We start from the raw sequence: 16,925 nt of genomic DNA on the forward strand, positions 1-16,925 counted from the left end.
CAATGTCCAGGTATCTGAATGTCTTCACATTTCCTGAGCAGTCTCACTGAGTCCTTCCACCACACCAAGCGCATGTGAGGCATTCCTTTTGGTGAAGCTCTGAGCGCAGACACCCCAGAGAAGTGAAATTGCTCTTCACATTTCATAAGCAGCCTCCATTTCTTCTCAAACTCTTCCTCTCAGGCTCCACAGCTCCCCCTAGCTACAAGCTTTTGTCTTGCTCTCCCATAAAAGTCAAACTTCTTTAAAGAATATTCAGCCATTGCCATCTGATGCCAATCCACCATCCGCGCAACGGCTCTTGCCAGTGACTTCCATCTTTCTAAGTCTGGCGAATGCTTTTCTCTACTTCTTTTCAAGGGGTGGAAAACTTCTTTACCATTCTCTTTCAGGAGCTTTCACAGGTTCTCCTTGACATCCTTCTTGAATGCATGATTTTCTGCCTGGGGAATTCCTTCCCTACTTATAGTGCCAGCAGCCCCTAAGTTCACCTGTTGCTCCAGCATCTTTAGTTTTAGTCTGCTGAGCCACTCTGGCCAGCTCTCTGTGGCATATCTCCACCTGATGTCCAGAAGTTACATTGGTGTCACCCTTTCCAAGGCTAAATTCATCCTTTTTTTCACTCCTACTGCTGTTTTTCTCCTAAATGCTTCACCTCAATGACCAGGACCATCATCCATCTGGATGCCCATGTCAGAAACCATGAGTCCTACGGATTTATCTTTTAAACAAATTTCAACAGGTTCCAGATTCTAGGACTTGCACATAACACACACAATACATAGTCTGTGATCCCATTTTTATGAGAAGAACTTGTGTGAACTATATATATACATGGAATAAATCATATATGCTGCTGAAAAGCTAACCATGGATGTTACTAGATAGTAGAGTTACAGTAATGCTTAATTCAAAAATATCTATATTTTATAGGATTGTATATATCACACAGGATAGATACCATATCTAGAAGAAAAAAACTTTTAAGTTTTAAGATAACCTTTGAATGTGTTACCTTCCTCTACCTCCCAAAGTACGTTCGGTTCTCAGCATCTCTTGCAACAAGAATCTTTGACTTGTTTGCATTCACCTGTGTTCTGTACCCCAGTAGGCCATGGAGGCCACAGTGTCATTCTGCTACCATGCTGTGGTCCAGGTCAACTAACCCACAACAGAACCCACCCATACACTCTGATGTCTCCACACACCATGTCCCCCCATCCCAGCAGGCACTTCTCTGCCTATGGCTCTCTGCTACCTGGCCAACTTCTCGCTCTTAAAGTTGCAGGTTGTACATGGCTCCTGCAATTGCCTTTCTGAGATGTCATTGTATATGAGGGAGTCTTTCTCCAGCCTTCTCGCCAACCTCCACACTTCCCCATCAAAGCTTTTCATACCTGGCTTATTCACCTGGCCTCCCATCAATGAGCAGACGATCTTAGCCATCTTTGAAGCCAAACAACTTGAACAGTGACAGTTAAAAACTCACTTTAAGGGGGTAAGTAGATTAGGTAAAGGGGTCAATTGGATGCTGATGGAAACTAGAATTCTCATGGTGAACATCATTTATGTAGCATATACAGACTTTGATTTATAAGACTGTACACCTGAAACATATAATGTTACAAACAAATGCTCCTTCTATTAAAAACCTCACATCAAATAAATTTATCGAGGTGAGACAAGAGGACCCTTGAGACTTCCTGAGCTATCTCCTTCATCAAGCTACTTCAGTGCTTCTTCTTCTCTGCCAAATACCCTCCATCAAGACACACTACTGATGCCAGGCAGGCCTGCTGTGGGATCAGTGGTGAAGGATAAACGGGAGTGAAACAAATGCACACCTGAGAGCCTCCCAAGCCGTCAGCCTTCTCAACCCCACTGCTCAGACACAGCACCCGGGCTGGGAGGCGTATGTACATCCACTTGTTTTCCCTCCAAGCACACGCCCACGTTTAATGGGATTTACACCCAAATCATGCTCTGATGGTTTCCAAACATATGCCGAAAACATGCTTGAATGCTCTCTTATAACTAATGCGCCATGTATCTGAGCCCACCAGGTGGGTGAGCAGGTGACAACAGACGTGGAAAGAATGAGGCTCCAGAACATCACTGGAGATGACATGTGCCTCTGTGCCTTGCGCCCGTTACCCAGACATCCTGGAAGCCTCTGTGGTCTTTAGACTCTCAGAGATTCCGTATAAAGAAACAATGCAAGGGAGCGACAGACCAGACCAAAACAAGCCCGTGCAATCTGCCTGCAGAACTGAGGCGACCAGAGGAGGAGGAAGGGGGGGTGGGTTGGGGGGGGAGCGGTGGAGAGCAAAGGGAGAAGGGGGCCAGTGGACGATGGTGGAGGATTACTGGGGCCTAAAACAGACAGCAGTTTAAACCAATGTACAAATAATTTAATAAAGACTCCCTAGCCAGCGACCAGCTCCTCGCTGGGAGAGTTGTTTAAATGGGCCCTTTGTTTCTCTGGCTGTAGTTCCAGCTGCCTAGGCTCGCATGTGCTCCAGGGGAAGCGGGTGGGCAGCTGTGCACACTCCCACCTGATCCTCACACGTGCCCTCGGTCCCTCCCAGTGCCACAAGACCTGCTAAATGAGCAGTGACCCCCAAAGCCACAAGTGCCTTCAAGACAACTCTTGAGCCCTGCAGAAGTTCTGGACCTCTGGACCCTCATGATGAAATTGTGGGCTCCCCTTCACACCCGCCAGGATGCACATGATGGCTGTCGCTCTGAGCTGTTAGCAGCCCTTGGCTTCGTTGTATCTCCTGTCGTGGGGACACATGGTCCTCAAACAGGCAGCGGGGCAGCGAGAGAGCCTGGCGGACCCAAAGAGACTAATGTCATTACTCTGGGGCCAAATCAGCGCATGCTCACGCCCAGCTCACTCGGCCGCGGGAATTCCCACTCGGTGTTATCAGTAACCCTCCAGGTTGACAGCTCCGCGCGATGTGCCACCTAGCGATCTGCAAAGGGAGGCTTCAGTCTTCTGTGGCAGGCGGCTGGGCAGGTTCTGCCATGGTGGCTGGGCCATGTCGTCACGGCGCTCCACCTGCTTGGCTGGCCCCTGTGTCCGCCCTGCCTGACTTCCCTGCTGCTTCACCTCAGTCCTTGCACTGTGTGCCTCTAGCCTGCAGCTCTGAGATACGAGAACAAGTGGCCTCTTAGGAACCAGGTGGCACTGGTGCAACCAGCTGCAGGTGGGGCCACAGGCAGGGAGGGGGCTGAGGGACACACTACACACTGAGCCAGGCCACCCCGGGGGGCCTGCTGTGAGAGCTGCCGCCATTGCCTGGGGATCTGACTTTTTGAAAGCAAGGTCCTAGGGCACACCCCAGCATGGGGGTGGACTTTTATCAAAGATGGGGACACTGCAGACACATTTATCTCCCTCTCTGCTACGCTGGCTGGTGAAGCAGTAGGCTCACAAGGCCTCTCTGAGGACTGGCCAATCAGCTGTGCCTGAGGCAAAGCAAGGCCCTTATATGTGCTCTCCCTCACTCTGTCTGCCTTAGAGTTGCACGCCTGAGTGAGCCTGCCAGCTCCTGCCATGGGGTCTGTTCTCCAGGAAGTCTGGCCCGAGGTAAGATTCAAGCTTCCTGGTCCTGGTGTCACCAGACTCCTGTCCACTCTAACCCCAGTGGTATTCAGATGACTTTCTGGAATGCTCTTTCCCTCTGCCCAGATGTCAGCTCTGTGTGTGCCTGCAGGAACATGTGTGCACATGTGTGTTATTTAAATTCTTACCAGATTTCTTTCCAGATGAACACTGAAGCTTGGGGGGAAGAATACACATCCACGAACACACATCTAGCCAATGGATGGGCTGAAATTTTAGTCTTGGTCTAACATCAAAATCTGAGCTCTCAGACCAGGAGTGTGGAAGTCCGACCAGGGCTTAAATGTTAGCTCTGAATGTACCAGCTAAGAGATGGTCAGCAGGTTACCCAAGCTCCCTGGCCTTCCGTATTTCCTCCACTGTGTAAGTGACAGATTTAGGTGTGGTGACTTCTTCCCCTAGGGACAATCAGTAGCCTTAAGGACCAGCTGTTATGGCCTCGGAAGTCTTCATGTACAGCTTGAGGAAGCAGTGAAACAGGATGATGCGTGTACTGTGGGTCCAGGCCCTGGGGCTATTGAAATCCCTGGAGAACATTTTGGCTGGGGGTGGGGGGGACGGTCTGGGTCCTGGTGTCACCCAACTCCTGCCCACTCTAACCCCAGTGGTATTCACACGACTTTCTGGAATGCTCTTTCCTTCTACCCAGATATCAGCACAAATATTATTTCCCAAGGGAAACCTTCCCTCCCCTGCCCCTTGGCCTTGAAGATTGGATACCGATCCCTCTGGAGGCTCTCTCATAGCTGCTTCTATTCCACCTCTTTGCACTTATAAACACTGAAATTATATATTAGTGTGATCATTTATCATTATCTGTTTCTCACTGGAAAGATGCATGAGAGAAGTGTCCATGTTTATTTTGGGCATGGTCTCTCTAAGGTTTAGAACAGTGGAAGATATTCAATAAATATGTTTACTGACTAGAGGGGTTAATGAATTCATTCCCAATACTATGTAGCCAAGTCTTGATGAGACCAAAACAGGAGTGCTGTGGCTTGAAAGCCAGCCCAGGGTGAATGTTAAAATCCCCGTCTGATTGCCCCAGTCATTCGGTATGGTGCTGTGTGTCCTTGAGTCCAGGACCGCTGTCCTCCTGCCAGTCCACGTCACAGCTCATTAGGGGCCGATAAGGGAATGGCTGTGTGCTGACTCTGGCATCCCTGAAGTCACCCTCACAGCACCGGGCTGAAGAAACGGGCTCAAGGTGACTGAGGACAAGGTTAAGAGGGAAGGGAAAAGCCCAGCACTTCAGCTCTCTGTTGTCTCGCCACAGCAGGACCTCCATAGTGGAATCCGAAAAAGAAGCCTGTTCTCTGATGGGGGTGGGGGCATCTGGGCTATGGAGAAAAGCAGCACCTCCTTTTCTGCTGAAGCCTGGACACGGTCAGCAGAGTGGGCTCCAGCTTCCAAGATGGCAGCCGGCCGCCTGCAGGGTCTCCCCCTCTGCTCCCTGACCCGGTGAAAGGCTGGCAGGGCTCCCCAGGCCATCTGTGACCTTCTGTGGGATGGCTGACCTCTCCCTTGTTTGTAAGTCTCTCCCCAGGGAAAGGCCTCGTGTCTGGGCCAGTTCACTCAGACTCTAATATGGTTCCCAGTTCCTGGACAAGTGTTGGGTCTGTCCTGCCGGGTGAGTGCCACTGCTGTCTGGATCACCAGGCACACACCTGAGCACCCTGCTCTGCAGAGCCTAAAACCCCTTCCCAGGCTCTTGTCTTTGCAGAACTTTCCACAGCACACTGTCAAGCACCGCTCACTTGATGCCCAACTCACAATTTTATCCTTGAAAACGGGGGCTTTAAAAAATGTATCTTATTGTGGTTTTGATTTGCATCTCCCTTATTACAAGTGATGCTGAACATTTTTTCATATGCCTGCTGGCCGCCTGCATTTCTTCTTTGGAGAGTGTCTTTGAAGCTCTTCTGCCCATTTGTTGATGGGGTTGTTTACTTTGTATTTGTTGAGTTTCCTCAACTCTTTATCTTTGTGATCAGTCCTTTATCATTCGTATTATGTGAGAAAATTTTCTCCCAGTCAGCAGGGTGTCTGTTTGTTTTATGTAATGTCTCTTTTGCTGTACAGAAGCTCTTCAATTTGACGTAGTCCCAGCTGTTTATCCTTTCTTTCACTATCCTTGCTTAGGGTGATGTATCTTTAAAGATGTCACTGAGGTGTATGTCATGTGGTATTTCACCAATATTTTCTTCTATATATTTTATGGTTTCAGGTCTTACGTTTAGTTCTTTAACCCATTTTGAGTTGGGTTTTGTGTATGGCACAAAGTAGTAATCTAGCTGCTGCTTCTTCTTCTTCTTTTTTTTTTGCATGTAGCAGCCCAGCTTTCCTAGCACCATTTGTTGAACAAATGCAACTCAAAACCACAATGAGATACCACTTCATATCAGTGAGAATGGCACGTATTAAAAAAAAAAAAAAGCAACAATAAATGTTGGCAAGGGTGTAGAGGAAAAAGGAGCTCTCCTACACTGCTGGTGGGAATGCAAACTGTGCATAGTGCAGCCACCATGGAAAGCTGTGTGGAGGTTTCTCAAACTGCTAAAAACGGAGCTTCCATATGATCCAGCAATCCCACTCCTAGGTATCTATCCAAAAAACACAAAAACAATATTTCAAAAGGACACATGCACCCTTATGTTTCCTGCTGCACTATTACAATAGAGATGGAATCAACTCAAATGCCCAAAAATAGATGATTTGATCAAGAAGATGTGGCATATATACACAATGGGATATTACTCAGCAATCAAAAAAGATAAGCTCATGTCATTTGTGGTAACATGGATGGAGCTGGAAGGGATCATGCTTAGTGAAAGAAGCCAGAAAGAAAAAGAAAAATACCAGATGGTTTCACTCATAGCAGGAGTGTAAGGGATCAGGAAAATATATAGAGATATATAGTAATTGTAATAAAGTAAAAAGTAAAAGAGAACATCAAGGAACAACTATAAACCCGAGACATACTACCGGGGAGGAGAGGGAACAAGAAAAAAACTGGGGTGGGAAGAGCACACGGGACTATGGTGATGGTGCATGGGTCGATGGTGACGTGGAGGTGGGAAGTCCATGGGCATTACAACTGAGATGAAAGAATGTACAAAATGACGACTAATGTAAGCAATATAGTTATAAACTAAAAAAACAAAGTATTTTAAATATCTTAAGTATATATCTCCAAAGTCATGCCAGTTCAGTAAGTAAAGGGAAGAGATAAAAACAGGAAAGACAGAAAGGAGAGGAAAGGTGAAAAGGAGGGAGGGTAAAGTGGACGGAGACAAGGAAGAGCCTGGACTCCGGTGCCATCTAAGTCCAGAGGCATGCAGCAGCGGGAGAACGTGGGCTCTGGATTTAGACAGAGAGGGGTTCAAATCCCAGCCTGTCTACACTGACTGTGTGGCTCCATTCAGGCTCCAGAGCTTCCGGTAGCTCATTTAGAAAATGGGGCTAACCGCTAGCTAAAAGGCTTTTTAAAGAGGATTAGAGAGAAAAGCACCTTGCACATCGGTGCTGTGCTCCTGGGAGGCTGCTCAGGTTCCTTTGCACGTGGAAAGCACAGAGAGGGAGAGGGATTGGCTCAAAGTCGCACTGAGAACCGAGGTCTGTGTTCTCTGCACCCGGTCCCCATCATCTGTCTTCACCACGACAACCCAGTGATAGACAAATTAGTAACGATTTAATTCATTTGTACAGATGTTAATAGCGTATACCAAGAAAACAAGAGATGTCCCCCTGGAAGAACTTTCTATCTCCTTGCTCTCACTGAACAGATGACTGACATTCTGTGATGCTCACCTGCATTTTAATCAAGACTCCACATTCACCCTGCAGACCTATGGCCTGTCTCAGTGCACTCTGGTCTTGGGTTCGTAAAAGCACATTAACAACAGTAGAAAATAATACAAGTCACCAAATAACTGTAACTGCAGCCAGCTCCTCTGACAGTTGATCGCCTTCCCCCTGCTGTTTAACCATGTCTTCCTCAACAGCACTTTTCAAAGTCAAGACATGTGGTTGTGTTCTAGTCTTAAGAGCTTGTCCAAACTCTGCCGGGGCGTAGGGAGCAGCAAAATGGTCTGAACGAGCCAAAGACAGCTGCATTCTCTGAAATGGAACCGGGACCATGCTAGCTGGTCAGTGCCTTCCACCTGCTACAAGCCCTGGGCGGCTAAGGGGGTGGGGGGAGGCAGATGTCACGTGGCCTCATTCACCAACGCACATGGCCGGTGCCTGGCTGGGTGTCGGCTGAGCAAAGACTTGTAGAATGAACGCAGGAACAGATGAAAGCTGCACCCAGGCCTGTCTGACTCAGCCAGGGCTTCATAAACACGTGGCACAGAGCTACGCCCTTCCGCCTCCCTCCCCATTTCACCTCCAGCCCAATTCGCCGTGCGCTTCTTACCCTAGAGATCAGCTCCCCGACCATGCCCGTCCAGGTGCCGTTGGCCTCAGGGACACCGTACACGCCGTCCCCGACCAGCCGGATCTTGTAGTTGAAGCGGAGGATCTCTGCCAGCTCCTTGAGCATGTCCACGCAGAAGCCCTCGTAGCGGTCGTTGCCTTCCATCTCCTGGTGGTTCCCCTTCAGCATCAGGTACGGGTTTTCCTGCAGCAAAACTGGGCAGCTGTCATTCTCATCTTAGCCCTGGGGTCTCAACCACACAGGATGGGGGGGGGGAGTGTTTGGGAGCACAGGGAGGAGGGAGCAGAAGCAGACGTGGCTTGGGTCTGTGGAGGGGTTCTGGAGGTGGCAATCAGCGCCCCTCCCCGACTTCCAGACACGTCTCTACCCTCTGCACGGAGGGCCCTGGTGCCCGCGAAGGGCAGGTGTAGCTCCTCCGCCTTGGTGGTCCTGCCCCAGCCCACCCCCTTCCACTCTTTTCCCCTTCCCTTTGTTCAGGTAACACAGAGAAGCTGTGACTAGATACAAGACGGTGACAGGGACCAAGAGAGAAAACCTCAGGGGCAACAACTCTCCTGACATGGGGTGCTGAGTGCTGGGTCAATGGTTTGGCTGGGGTGGGGGTGGAGAGAGCCCAGAGTGTGCAGGAGACATGATGGGCGGGACTGATGAGGGCTCAGGCACGTCGTGAGGCACAAAGGGGAGAGAGAGGCTTAGGGCCAGGGAGGGTGACCAGAGGTGCCACCACTGCCGGGGGGGCTTGGAGGAGAAGATGATTTGGATTTGAATTTGAGCTGCGGTAGGGAGAGAAAGCAAGCGGATGTTTCAGATGTGGAGTGAAGGCACGAAGGGGCAGCCGAAGTGGTGGACAACACGAGGCCATCGAGGATGAAGAGTTGAGAAAGGACAGAGGAAGGGCAGGAGGGGCCTTTAGGGGGACCATGATCATAGAGAGCGGGGGTAGGGAAGCAGCCAGAAAACGTGAAAATCAGGGAAAAGGCGTCAGGAGTATTGGAGGAAGAAGGTTTTCAAGGGGAACCCAGACACCCCTCACAGATGAGGCGGCTGTGAAAGGGGCCCTGGGTCTGGCCCCACTGGTGACCTTTGGAAGGCAGAGCCATTGGGGTGGCTGAGCTCTGCAAGGATGGGAGAAACGGGGTGCACGCAGGAGAGCGCAACCGCATTTTGAGACTAGAAGGCAAGCCAGTCGCTCTCTGCCCGCCCGCTACCGGCCCCATCTGGAAAGCACAGGCCTGGAGGATCCCCAAGGATTCCACAGTCCATGATTTATGGTTCTGCAAGATGGGTCTGGAGAGGCAGCTGAGCGTAGTTAAGATGGCGGGGGCGGCATGAGGGGCCCGAGTGATTGCAAAAGGAAGAAAGAGAAGCGCCAGAGGGTGCAGCCAGCACCGGGAACCAGAGGGTGCAGGCAGGGAAGGCGAGTGAGAGGTGGAGAAGTGGGCCAAGGGTTGGGGAGGGGAGCAGGAGGGCCGGGAGGTGGGTACGCCAAGGAGGTGTGACCCTCTAGGTAGCATGTTAAGTGGGGAGCTGGGCTGACCCTTGCCCTACCCCAAGCTAGTGGGTCCCCAGCCTCTTCCCCACAGGCGCCAATGTTAACTTTTTTTTTTTTGACTGTGAAGTAAGAGGCACTGAAAAGGCTTCATAAATGGGGCTGGACTGGGGATTTCCGTCCCTGGGTTGGTGATACCCCAGGGTAACTATAATTCTCCCAAGGAGTGTCACAAAATTTTGTTCTCCAGGGCCCTCCCCGGTGGCACAGCGGGTTAAAGCGCAGCACTGCAAAGCGAGCCACAGCCGCTGCAGTGCAATTTCGGTCCCCAACCCCAGAGCTGACCCACAAGGTGCGGCAGACCTCTCCTGACCCTCCCGCTGCTCCCCTCCTCAGTGTACTTCATCAGTCTGCCTGTTCTTCTCCCCATTCTGACTCTGGTAAAGCCTCTCACCTCCCCTGCACCTCTGGCCTGTACCCCAGTTCTGTACGCATAAATAAATAAATCTTTCAAAAAATATTTTGTTCTCAAAATACTCTTAATTCAAAATTCACTGACAATGTCAAAATAAATACACAATGACTAATCATGGAGAGAGGGAAAGTGTCACAAATGACAGAAATGTTGGGGTTTACTGGCACTTTGGAAAATATGGGAGTTCAATGCTGGCCTGGAGCAGAAGGCCCTGCTCTGGCAGGAGTGTCAGGGGGAGAGCAGGTGAGAATGCAGGAGAAACATCTACCATGAGGGCTGATGGGGGTTGGGGGTTGGGGGGGCAGGTGCCCCAGGAGCAGGGCTGCGGCTAATTCTATGCATTTCTGGTATTAACCAATAAGTCACTCACCCGTCCCAAGTGTGGGGAATGGGAACAGGAGACAACGGGGATCTGTGCTGAGTGTTCAGGGACAAATCACTGAGGATTACCTCTTGCCAGGGATAACCCACAAACGGCTGCTGGGGATTGAATTAAGATAACCAATCCCAGGAAGAGTTACTGCATCAACCATCTCGGCCCCAGTGCGTAAGGAAAGGGCCACTGCAGTTCTGGTTTGAGCTGTACTTGTCATGTTATTGACTGCTGCCTGACACCAGTGTCCTGCCCCCCGACCCCCACTTCACGAGCACACGTGTGCAAGTGTGAATATGCTCGGCCTTGCACACACGCCACGGATGGGCAGGTCCAGTGTGGAAACGGCCCTTGTGTCACCATGGCTGTGGGTCTGTGCCAAAGCCCGAGCCCCGTCCAGTCTCAGGCCCTGAGAGGCAGCGCGGACACCTCAGCACTGTCCCCATCTCCCTCCTGGGCTCAGGCTGGCTTTCAAGGGCCTGCACCTCCCTACAGGAGGCTGCTCTGTGGCAGGCCTGTCTTGCACTCTCGAAGGGGAGGCAGAGCCATAAAGAGGCATCTCCAGCAGGAGAGATGCCACCACAGAGCCCAGCACAGGGAAGGAACAGGATGAGGAAGAGGTGGGCAGAGCCCTAAAGGAGACACGGCTGGAAATGGGAACCGGAGGGCAGCATTCCTGGGACAGGAAACAGCACAAGCGAAGGCAGGGAGCGGCGGGGCAGAGTGAGAGATGCCGGCCCCAAGCAGGCATGGCAGGTGGGGCCGGCTTGTGAGTGGTTTATATCCCAAGCCCAGGCCAGCAGGGTCCAGGCTGCATGAGAGGATTTCAGTAAGGAATGACGGGGCACACACACGGATGAGCCTGCCGCCTACCACGTGAGGGGAAGCTCTCCAGCCTGGCCTTGGAGGTGCGGAGCGCTCTGGACCCATCTTCTCTGGGCCCCTCCCCCCTTTCCTCTCACCATCTATATCCACATCCCAGGCCAAGCTGCGCTTTTTTGCACTCGTGAACACCCGACAGGCCTCCCCTTCGTTCCACGCTCCTGCCCTGTCTCTGCCTCTGAAGTCCCTCTTCCACGCCCCTGATCTCTCTGATAGGATGGGGTTCCCTTGAAGCCCACAGTGCTAGCATGTGCCTCCTTTCTGGATTTTGCCCCACTGTGCTTATAATAAGTAGATCAATAATTCTGGTTCAGGGTACGTGGGCACCAGGAGTTTATGAAGGTGGTGATGGAGGTCCCTGAGCTCTTTTCATTATCTTGAAAAAGAAAAAAAAAAAAAAACCACCCACAACAAAACTCAAAACAGACACATTTGCAGACTTTGCACATTTAGCACCGATAAGGCTGAGCAGGTTAACTAATTCATCAAGTCTCTGCTTTGGGCTGGGATTCTATCAGTGTGGCAACACTGGTTATCTCCTGCTGATAAGCCACTGTGCCAGACAGGAAAATATGCTTTTGATTAGTTAAAAAGGAGGGGAGGGAAGGGGAAAGGAACAAACTAATTATTGCTTAACACATGCAGTTGGTTTAATTGACAAATCTTTTAAAACATAAGGTCTTCGGGGTGGGGAAGAATACCTTGGCCACAAAAGGTACATGCCTTTCAGTAAATGCCAACCTCTTTGAGGGTGGAGCCTGACGCTAACTCATCTTTGTGTCTCCAGGCACGAGCACAGGGCCTGGCACCTGGGGACCAGGGCTTGGAACTGGTGAAGAGAACTGAATCGAAGGGGGAAAGGCAGCTAGTCCCTAGCTCTTATGGATGGAGAACTCTCTAGCCACCATCTGGAAATAAGACTGAAGGCCCACACAGCGTCCTCTGCAGAGGGATTGCATTTTGCACAAGGCGCCAGGCAAGGCAGGTTGTGGGGCAAGAGCAGAGGCCCCGGTGGGCTGGACCCGCCCCCAACTGGGCTTCTCCCACCTTTGTCCTAAGCTTCTCTGCCTTTAGCCAAGCGCAGGGTGCCCCCAGAGGAGGCACACGGGACCTGTGGGCCTCTCCACCCCAACCCTCTTCCCCAGCTGCTTTGGAACTCATCAGATATCATTTCCATATGAAACAGCAACTTGAGTTTAATTACACTGTCATAAATTGGCCTCCGCGCTGTGATTAGAGCTCGCATCTCTGTTCTCTGGGACGTCTGTGAGTGTGTGGGGCTGGGGAGGCACCCTGGGGAGCTGCAGCTGGGAGGTTCGGGGACGCCCCGCTTACCAGGATGGTGGTGACGACCAGAGTGGTGTTGAAGAGGCTGTCGGAGATGTTGGAGGCGTAGAGGCGGCTGTCCATGCTGAGGCCGTCCGCCACATGCCACTGGCCAATCTGCCAAGACCAAGGAGAAAGGACTGGGAAGAACTGGGGGCGAGGGGGAGGCACGCCTGGCTTCCCAGGTCCCACAGAGTGGGGGGCCGGCCCTCAGCCTCTGACGGGGCTACCCTTAAACCACAGAAAGGATGGGGTGTGGGAGCAAAGGGGTGCAGAGATAGGGGTCCTGTTCCCTAGAGTGGTGGCTGGGAGAATAAGAAGGAATAAGGGGGGAAGGGGGAGAGAGGGAGGAGAGATGAAGGGGGAAATAAGTCAGGCCTGGAATGCAGTCTGGAGTTTCTTCCCATCGAGGGGAAGGAGCCTTTTCTTGAGGCAAGAATGAGCCACAAAGCTCTTGAGTTTAAGCCAGTCTTCAGAACTTCTGACCTAAATAAGGATCAGAAAGGCATGCTGGAGAGAACTGGCATGGTCTCAGCCCTTGAATAAATGTTTGCCGAATAGAATAGTTCAGTGAATGAACCAGAAGAGGGAAGACCCAGGTTCTGGTCCTGGCTGACCCACGTAGAACAGTGAGAACTTAGGCAAGTTACTTCCATCACTCTGGGTTTCAGTTTCGCCCTGTAGCTAGCAGATGAAGACACTGCCCTGCCTTCGGAGGCCCAGCCGACATCAGGGCAATGCCTCTTTGATGTTATTCCGCCAGCCAGGAGCACAGATCTCCATGTTGTGCAGCCTCAGAAAAACTTACTGAACCTCTTGGATTCTGTTTTCTTACCTGCAGAATGGGAATAGTGAGAGAAACTTCCTAGGGCGGTTGTGAGCATATATCTAGCTTGATACTCATTTGCTTCCTCTCCTTTGTCTAGACTTCAAGGGAAATGATCCACAGCTTGCTCAGTTCCCCATTCTGAACATCCCCACCCCCCAGCCAACCCAAGAGTATTGGGTTTGCGATGGTTTGTTTGTTTTCCGCGTGGAATTCTTCTCATAAATACAGATACATGTTTGTGAGACACCAACATGCTTCTGCTAGCTGGAGCCCCTGGCAAATCATTTCTGTGGCTGAGTGTTTGAGGTGGGCAGCCAGGAGAGACGGCTGACAGCTGGCTAGAAACCCAATGAAATGTACACATCGGCCGTTGCCAGGCGTCTCCAGGCACCGGCAGCAGCTTCCCTGGAAAAGCCTCGCAAATTCCACGGATGCCATGTGTTCTATTCACCAGAGTGGGCTCTGGGTTCCACTTCTGGAAACTTCAACAACAATGAAGAGATGCCTCACCCCTTCCCCAGGGGTGAGCCAGCCAAGGGCCACAGGCAGCAGGAACCATCTCCTTGACATTGTCTGGAGCTTGAAGAGGGAGTCCAAGCTAGGACCACCCTGGACTCCCACTGGGGGCTCTCACAGGCCCCAGCTGCAGGCAGGAATCTGATGGTCTCTACAGTCACGCCGAGGAGATGACCCCAGACCCTGGCCAGCCTTCACAAGGACACAGTTAAAGGCAGGTAGGGAGCTCTCTGCGCTGCATATGCTTAAGTTCAGCATCTGGCTCCTGCACATCCATGCAGGAAGCCTCATTTCAGATAAAGAAACCATCGGCAAAATACAAGCAGGCCCCACCTGCCCCCCCGGCCGTCATCTGAGAGGCCCGAGTGTAAGCCACTGGGCTCTTAGCCCCAGACGAACCCTCGGATTCCTAGGAAGCCCTTCGGCCACCCTGGTTCCTGCAATGCCTGCTGCACGTTTTGGTAACCTGTCTGTGTGCCCACCAGCCAGGGTAGGGCTGGCCTGCTTGTGCTCCAGCTCCTGCTTCCCAGCTTAGGGACCAGTGCTTGGAAAGGGGAGCCGAGACTGAGAGGGGCAGAGTGCGACAGGAGGTGAGGCTCACGCAGAAGGCAGGTGAGCCACTGACGCCCCTTAGGCCGGTCAGGTGAGGTTCAGCCTCCTCCCTTCTCTCTGCACGGGAAGGAGTGAGGCGGGGCTAGTTAGTGGTGGTCAAGTGAAAGGGGGGCAGTGGTTACTGGACACCCCTTGGGCTAGAGGGTTTCTATCACCCCTGAATTTTCCCATCTTGTGGAATCGTTCTGGTGTTTTCAGTTCATTTATGATGGCACTGGGGCTCAAGGAGGATACGTGGCTGCCTGAGGTGCGTTTATAGGTGTGATATGGGGTTGCACTCATATTCCTAAATCAAGATCTTTCCAGTCCCCGTGAAAGTCTCCTACGATGGAGACACCAAAAGCGTGCCCTGCAGGTACGTTGGCCCAGCTAACAGGAAGCCCTGAAGGGGCCCCTCCTCCAGTTGGGACCCTGGGTACAGGGCTTTTCCTCCTGGGTGTTGCCACTCCATCAAAGCAGGTAAAATGAAATGACTGTGCTCTCGGACACTCAGATTTCTTATTTTCAGAATGGATAAAATGGGTTCCTGACGGTTCCTCCTGGGGCGGGAAGGCCACATCTGGATGGGAGAATATAAAGAACAACTGGGCTGGATGCCAGCATCTGGCAGTCTGGGAGAGAACTAGACGCCTCCGAGTTCTATTTGCCACCTTAAAGGTGCACTTCACACCTTGAAGATCACAATCCTCTGCGCCTTGCCTCCTCCCTCCAGCCTCATCCTATTTCACACTTCACACTGTTCTCAAGGGACCCAATCCTCACTCACCATGCAGACCCCAGGCTCTCTGGTCTCACCTGAGCATGGAGATAAGATGCTACAAAAAGCTACAGACAGAAAAGATTTACTCAGAGCCAAATCCGACAGACTGAGCAATGTATCCCCCCACCCCCGCCTCTGGAGACACAGCAAAGAGACTAATTAGCCCCTGAGCTCCAGTCAGCAAATGAATCTCCCACCCACCCTCCCATTAGCCCCCAAGAAATTAATAAACTCATCAGATCCAACAAAGCGGCTTGGCAGCTATTACCCATTGCAATTTAATTGCAGAAAGGCAGTGGGAGGGAAAGGGAGAGGCAGAGCCAGGCGCCCTGGGATACGGGCTAATTGCCCCACCTACTGGGCACCTTCCATGCCACACACATGCCAGGGGAGGGCAGGAGACAGCTCTCATCACTGACAATCTGTGGCCTGCCCCCAGTCAAGCTCCCTTGCTCCACCCGCTGACAGCTGCCCCAAAGCCTCCTGCAGGAACAGCTGTTTTGTAAGTCTCTTCCATGTGGGCACATGTGTAGACCTGATTATGTCTCAAATGATGCCCTCCCTTGGTCCTCTCTGTCCTTCCCCTTCCTCTGCATTGCCACCCGTTTATCGGCCCAAGGGGTGGTAGAGAAGGAAGCAGAAGGTATGGGTTTGGATAACGCCACTACTGGGCTGTCCACTGGCTGTTGTGGCCCTGCAGTGCACAGCTGAGCGTGCAGAGCACAGGCTGACTGCAGCCCTCACTTGCCCTTGTGCACTACAAAGGTGATGGCCCCAGAGTCCGAGGGCCCGGGTGTGCTGGCTTCTCTGCTCACGAGCTGTATGCCCTGGGCATGTGTGTTAATCCTTCTGCACCTCAGTTTTTCCCTGCTATAACTGGGGATTAAATTAGTAGTTATTACTCATAGGGTTCTTACGGAGATTAAAAGAGATGATCATGTGCAAAGTACTCTGTGTGTAGTCATTAATTAAATTGTGACGCCGTGGTTCTGAGACAGGAGGTGGGATCTCGTCTCTGCCCTCCAGAGGGCTCTGCACCGTAGACTTAAGTTTATTAGACACATTAGTCCAGTGCCACCTTGGCCCTCCTTAGTGGCTGGTTCCTGGGCCAGGTATTTTAGCATTAGAAATGAAAATCCTCAAGCCTCATGCCAGACTGAATCCTGAGTTTCAATCAGAAACTCCAGGAGCAGGGCCCAGTGAAATGCGTTGCAACAGGGCCTCCAGGTGACTGATGCCCAACGGTCTCCAAGACAACAGATAGCGCAACGCAGGTGACAAGCATGTTGACAGGGAAAGGCAAGGCTGTGAGATCAGCAGTGATTAGGTGCTGACCCATGGTGATGATGGAAATGACAAAAACAGGCTTTTCAGGAAAACCAGGTCCTGATCTGTAGTGCCTGCCAATTTCTGTGGTGTAAACACTTCCATGTGTCTGATGCCAAGTCACCAACGGGATGTCACTGCATAGAGTTGCAAGAGATGGGGCTGAACTTTTCTTTGAGGTTGGTTTGCACAGACAGCAAGGCCTGCATCTGACCAGCGACTGGCCTCACCTGGGCAAAGCAGAAGCCACTAACCGTGAGGGGAGCTC

General features: G+C 51.6%; 1 protein-coding gene across 2 annotated transcripts in view; it reads right to left on the bottom strand.

Moving 5' to 3' along the window:
- GRIK4 (glutamate receptor, ionotropic, kainate 4) overlaps positions 1-16,925 on the bottom strand; it is a 383,774-nt gene that overhangs the window by 67,086 nt on the left and 299,763 nt on the right. For both annotated transcript variants that reach the window (XM_012729818.1, XM_004689170.2), the window contains 2 exons: positions 12,624-12,731; positions 8,049-8,252 (listed from right to left, as the gene is read on the bottom strand). In XM_012729818.1, coding sequence (XP_012585272.1) covers positions 8,049-8,252; positions 12,624-12,731 — 312 coding nt within the window. The remainder of the gene's footprint in view (positions 1-8,048; positions 8,253-12,623; positions 12,732-16,925) is intronic.

The sequence above is a fragment of the Condylura cristata genome, unplaced genomic scaffold (assembly GCF_000260355.1).
Source record: "Condylura cristata isolate star-nosed mole 26May11 unplaced genomic scaffold, ConCri1.0 scaffold00025, whole genome shotgun sequence".
In the NCBI taxonomy this organism is placed as follows: domain Eukaryota; kingdom Metazoa; phylum Chordata; class Mammalia; order Eulipotyphla; family Talpidae; genus Condylura; species Condylura cristata.